Source organism: Parus major, chromosome 8 (genome assembly GCF_001522545.3).
Source record: "Parus major isolate Abel chromosome 8, Parus_major1.1, whole genome shotgun sequence".
Classification (NCBI taxonomy): domain Eukaryota; kingdom Metazoa; phylum Chordata; class Aves; order Passeriformes; family Paridae; genus Parus; species Parus major.
Window position 1 is genome coordinate 29,951,229 of NC_031777.1, and position 5,323 is coordinate 29,956,551.

A 5,323-nucleotide genomic window follows, 5' to 3' on the forward strand; every position below is an offset into this window, starting at 1 on the left:
CCCAGCTCTCCCAGCCTGGCTCCAGAGGGGCTCCAGCCCTGGAGCAGCTCCAGGGGCTCCTCTGGAATCTCTCCAGCAGCTCCAGGTCGTTAGCGTGCTACAGTGCAATGTTTCTGATATTTTTATGGTCTGTTTCATAACCAGAGAATCTTTTGGTGCAACGTTCTGCAGCTCCAGCTCAAAACCCTCTTCTGTTTCCAGCTGATTTTATGAGTTTCCTGCTGGATGTAATTGCAGGTTCTCCGGAATATGGTACATTGTGCAGACCTGAGTAATCCCACAAAGTCTCTGGAGCTGTACCGGCAGTGGACAGACAGGATCATGGAAGAGTTCTTCCAGCAGGGAGACAAAGAGCGGGAGAGAGGCATGGAAATCAGCCCAATGTGTGACAAACACACGGCCTCCGTGGAAAAATCCCAGGTAATTGGCCCTGAGCTGCAGCTTTTCCTGCCTGAGCTTGGCATTTCAAAGCAGAGACGAAATTCAGCTGCCTTTGCAGCACAATTAGGAGAGGAGCCAGCGGTTCAGAGCGTGGGTTCTGATCCACCCTGACATCCAGTTCTGCCTGGGGCTCTCACAGGCTGGAGAGGCTCTTCCAGCTCCTCTCCATCCCCCTGGGCATCTCCTCATTCCCTGCCCGTGTCCCAGTTTCCAGAGGGAGTTGAGTCCTTTGGTTCCCCAGGCTGGAACGGGCAGTTCTGCTCCTCACCCCTCCAATAGTGCCAGGATCTGCAGGATCAGGAGCTTCTCCCAGCTGGGATCCACCTCAGGATCCTGCAAAACTCTGGCTGTCACTCCTTATCCAGGACAATTCTGCAGAGAGCGTGTCCAGTTGGATTAGAGGCTTTTGGAGCTGCTCCGTGCAGGGTGAATCCCAGAAATATTCATTTATGTCCCTGCAAAACTTAAAAGGAGCTGGATTTACCAATTTTTTTGGGGATGAACCAGCTCATCCCTAGCTCTGATTCATAAAATGGTTTCAAGGTCAGATTTTGTTCTGACCTGCATAGCACAGGCCATAAAATTTCGCCTGGATAATCTGGAATGAAACCAGGAATTTCTGTTTGTCCAAACAGATTCCAGCCTTTATATAATGCTGTCTTGGTTGTTGTTTTTGAATGACTCCAGCAAGTCATCATTGAGGTTTTTCAGCTTGAATAAGTAACAAAATTGATGATAATTATTTCCAAATGTCCTCTTGGGCTCAGCCAAGTGCTTTCAAAATTATTCACTCAACCGCGTGGTGATTTTGTTGGAAAAATCTGTCGGATTTCTTAACCTAAGAAGAAACGAACCCTTCAGCCAGGCTCGTCCATGTGCTCCACATGTGAGCTCCAGTTCATCCTGTGCTCCACATCTGCGCTTCCCAGAGGCTTCCAAACCTTTTTGCCGTGCAGGAAAGACGGGAATTGCTCAAAGCACCCGTCATGGAATGGCAAAGGAGAGAGGGAAGCGGTGTGTCCGTGCTGGAGGGAAACGAGGAGTGGATTGGGAAATAAAATACAAATTACATTTCAAAGCTTGAGATGCCCTCCCGCTATTTCAGGACCAGTGCTGAGCCATTATTCCATGGCCGATTATTCCATGGTTTGGGATGTTTCTAAAGGAACAACGACCCGAAACAATGATTTTAAAGAAACGATGATTAACGAGCGCTGATTTTTACCAAAAATCAATATTTTGGGGTTCCAACCATCCCAAACTCTTTCCCCCTCCGCTTTTTCCCCATGCAGCAGGAACTCCTCATCACCTTTTTGCCAGAGCTGCCTGCCCAGCCCATTCCAATTGGATGCTCCCGGTCCTTTGGACATCCTGTTGTGTCTGAGGGAGCCGGGAGCGATTTCCAAAGCAAACATCTGCACGTTGAGCCCGGCTCCTGGGAGAGCCATTTCCCTGCTCCACACAAAGCCGTGGAGCGGGGCCGGGCCATGCCAAGACGGAAGAATTCCAATCCCCTTTATGGCCATTCCGCCGGCTCCATCCTGGACGCGGTTCCTCCCTGAGTCAGAGCGTGTTGGGAGCGCTGAGCTCAGCGGAAGGGCTGACGGAGCCGCGTGTCCCTCACTCTTTCCACCTCTGGAACGTCGCTCCACGGGGCCAGGCAGCGCTCCTGGGATGAGCAGACCCGCTGGCTGCGCTCTTCCCAAGGAAATCTCCTCTGGGGCGGCTCTGGCAGAGGGCAGGAGGGAAAGGGGAATCGTGGAATGGTTTGGAAAAGGCACAAACTGCACCCCACGGGAAAATACACCCAGAGGTTGAGCTTCAGCCCATAGAGGCTGCTCCCCTTGGCAGCACTGGGGAATTCCCAGCTGTCAGTCCTGTGGGAGCCTGGGATGGGGCCATGAATGCACCAGCCCTGTCCCCGGGAACCTGGGAATTCTGTCTGAGAGGAGCAGACTCCCAGCGCTGGCAGTTCCAGCTCCATGGCAGGGACAGCTCCCACTGTCCCAGGCTGCTCCAAACCCATCCAGCCTGGCCTTGGGCACTGCCAGGGATCCAGGGACAGCCCCAGCTGCTCTGGGAATTCTATCCCAGGGCCTGCCCACCCTGCCAGGGAACAATCCCTGCAATCCCAAGATCCCATCCAGCCCTGCCCTCTGGCACTGGGAGCCATTCCCTGTGTCCTGTCCCTCCATCCCTTGTCCCCAGTCCCTCTCCAGCTCTCCTGGAGCCCCTTCAGGCCCTGCAAGGGGCTCTGAGCTCTCCCTGGAGCTTCTCCTCTCCAGGTGAGCACCCCCAGCTCTCCCAGCCTGGCTCCAGAGGGGCTCCAGCCCTGCAGCAGCTCCGGGGGCTCCTCTGGGCTCTGCGTCCTCCTGATGTGGGGCTGGGGCAGCTCTGCAGGTGCAGCCTCACCTGAGCAGGGCAGAGGGGCAGAATCCCCCCCTTTCCTGCTGCTCTCACTGGGGGATCAGCCCAGGACTCTGTCCCCTGAATTTCCTGCTCCTGTTTTTGGTGAAACCTCGTGCAAGGTTTGGTTTTGGACAAGAGACCAGCCCAAGCCAGCCCTGAGTGTGGGGGCAGCTTTGGGTGTCAGGTAATGGTGTCTGCATTAGGCTCTGCTGCTCTGGGGACTTGCTGCTGGTATTTTGCTTGTAAAATGAAAATAATACAAACTTTTCCTGGCTATTCCCTTGCCCTGAGCATGTCCATCCCTTTGTTTTCCAGGTGGGATTCATTGACTACATCGTCCACCCGCTCTGGGAGACGTGGGCTGACCTGGTGCAGCCCGACGCCCAGGACATCCTGGACACTCTGGAGGACAACAGGAACTGGTACCAGAGCATGATACCTCAGAGCCCATCCCCTCCTCTGGAGGAGCGGGGCCAGGACTGCCAGGGCCTGGAGAAGTTCCAGTTTGAACTGACGCTGGAGGAGGAGGATTCAGACGGGCCCGAGAAGGACGGCGAGAGCCTGGGCTACTTCAGCAATACAGAGACGCTCTGCGTGGCCCAGCCGGGGCAGGAGGAGCCCCAGAGGGAGGCCACCATCGAGATTGTGACAGAAGACACGTCTCCTGTGGACACATAATGGCCCGGCCCCGCGGGAGTGGCTTTTAAACACTTGCGGAGCTTGCGAGCGGCCCCCGACCGCCTCGGCAGCCGGGGCCGAGGCCTCTGCCACGGGGGGACAGATCCTCCAGCTGCTTGAGATTGGAGTCAGGGTTCCAGATGGGGTAGGGAACGATTGCTCAGGAAATGCACGGGTGATTTGCGTTGTGGTTTGAGCCTCGTCAGCCGAGAGCACCGCCTGGTCCTGGAGCTGGCTTGGGTCGGGCCCGAGGCGGCGCTGACACACAACTGAGAGATTTTATACCGTTAGTTTTGGAGTTTATAGCAGTTAGACTGATAGAAACTACTGATCAATAACTCATATCCAACCTGTCCACCCGACCACCTGTCTGCAGACCTGTGTGCCTTCTTTGTAAACACTTTCATGTCTTTTCAAGAGTCTCTCAATCCAACACACGGAGCTTGGTAGTTCAAAAGCGACACAAGGTGTTTCGGAATTGACGGCTACTTTTTGGATTCTTCCTGTTACCAGAAGCAGTCTTCCTTTTTTTTTTCATGGGCAATACCTGTCACTTTATTGCAGTTAATCACTTTGACAGACTAAACAGAAGGGGAAACCCTCTGCTTTGCATTACTGCACCTTCGATGTGTTCCTAATCCCCCCGGGGAGCCGTCGGGAGCCGCTCGGTGCCGTCGGGCGCCGTTCCCTCGCTGGGAACAGCGGGATTTCTTTTCCTCCCCGGGGTTTGGGTTTGTGGTGAGCAGGACAGAGGGCAGGTTTTTCTTTCCCTGGCACAGCTCAGTCCATCCCTGAGTAAGCGTGGCAAGGCAGCGTGTGGCACGCCTTCCCCCTCGGCAGCTCCCTGGAATTTGCACGCTCGGATATTTGTGTTTCTCCGGCCTCTCGTCCACGTTCCCTAGGTTTAGGTCCACCATCCTCCTCCTCCTCCTGCACTGCCTCGAGCTCTACCACCTCCATTACTGTTTATAACAGTGTATTTATTACCTACTGTACATACTGTAATGTTTTGTAAGTTATTAATTTATATGAATTAGCATCGCCTGTCGGCGGCGATGTTAATGGCGTAGAAAACTCGGAATAAGAGTTGCCTTTTTTTTCTCTCGTAACCTTTTTGTATTGCATAAAGTCCAAGAACCTGAACATAGCTGAAGAGACAGACACAACCCAGCAAGGGCATTCGGGTGGCAGCCGCCCGTGGGGAGGGGACACCGCATCCCAGGGCAGCAAATTTGGGAATTTGCCAGGAATGCAGAGATTGAGGGCGGGGAAAAAAAAGAACTCCCCACGCCCGGGCCGGCTTTTCAATGTCACAACTTTCCAATTTCTGAACAACCCAATGTGAATTTCTATGATGGAAAAAAATAAAAAAAAAATAATATATAAAAAAAAATGTGAACTGATGTAATAATTGTGCTGTGAAACTTCCTCTGACAAAGCTTGTCCGGCATCGTGAGCGGTGTCAATCTCAGTTTGTAAAATATGTTTCAAGCTTTTTGGTCCAACTCGTGACTAATTAGTTCATGACAATAGCACAGTTGTGCATGATCAATGGGTTTGTTTGTCTGTTGAACACTGCATTGTTCCAGGTGGTTATTTTATTGTTCCCCAAAGTTTCACACTATGTATGTTATAGTATTCTATATTGTGTTCAGGCGCATTCTTAAGAGATTTTTATATGAAGTGAATAAATGAAAGCATGACCCAGCCTGCGGGAGGTTTTTGTCAGCAGGGCAGCGGGGGCAGTGTCACCACTGCTCGGGGCACAGAAAACGGGAACCTTCGAACCCAGAAC

General features: G+C 52.8%; 1 protein-coding gene across 7 annotated transcripts in view; it reads left to right on the top strand.

The window, feature by feature from the left end:
- Positions 1 to 5,236, top strand: part of PDE4B (phosphodiesterase 4B) — a 165,865-nt gene extending 160,629 nt beyond the window's left edge. For 4 of the 7 annotated variants that reach the window (XM_033516270.1, XM_015636163.3, XM_015636164.3 and 1 more), the window contains 2 exons: positions 238 to 420; positions 3,166 to 5,236. In XM_033516270.1, coding sequence (XP_033372161.1) covers positions 238 to 420; positions 3,166 to 3,528 — 546 coding nt within the window. In that variant the 3' untranslated portion in view covers positions 3,529 to 5,236. The remainder of the gene's footprint in view (positions 1 to 237; positions 421 to 3,165) is intronic. The other 3 variants (XM_015636159.3, XM_015636160.2, XM_015636161.3) reach the window with 1 other exon arrangement.
- The last annotated feature ends 87 nt before the right edge of the window (positions 5,237 to 5,323 follow it).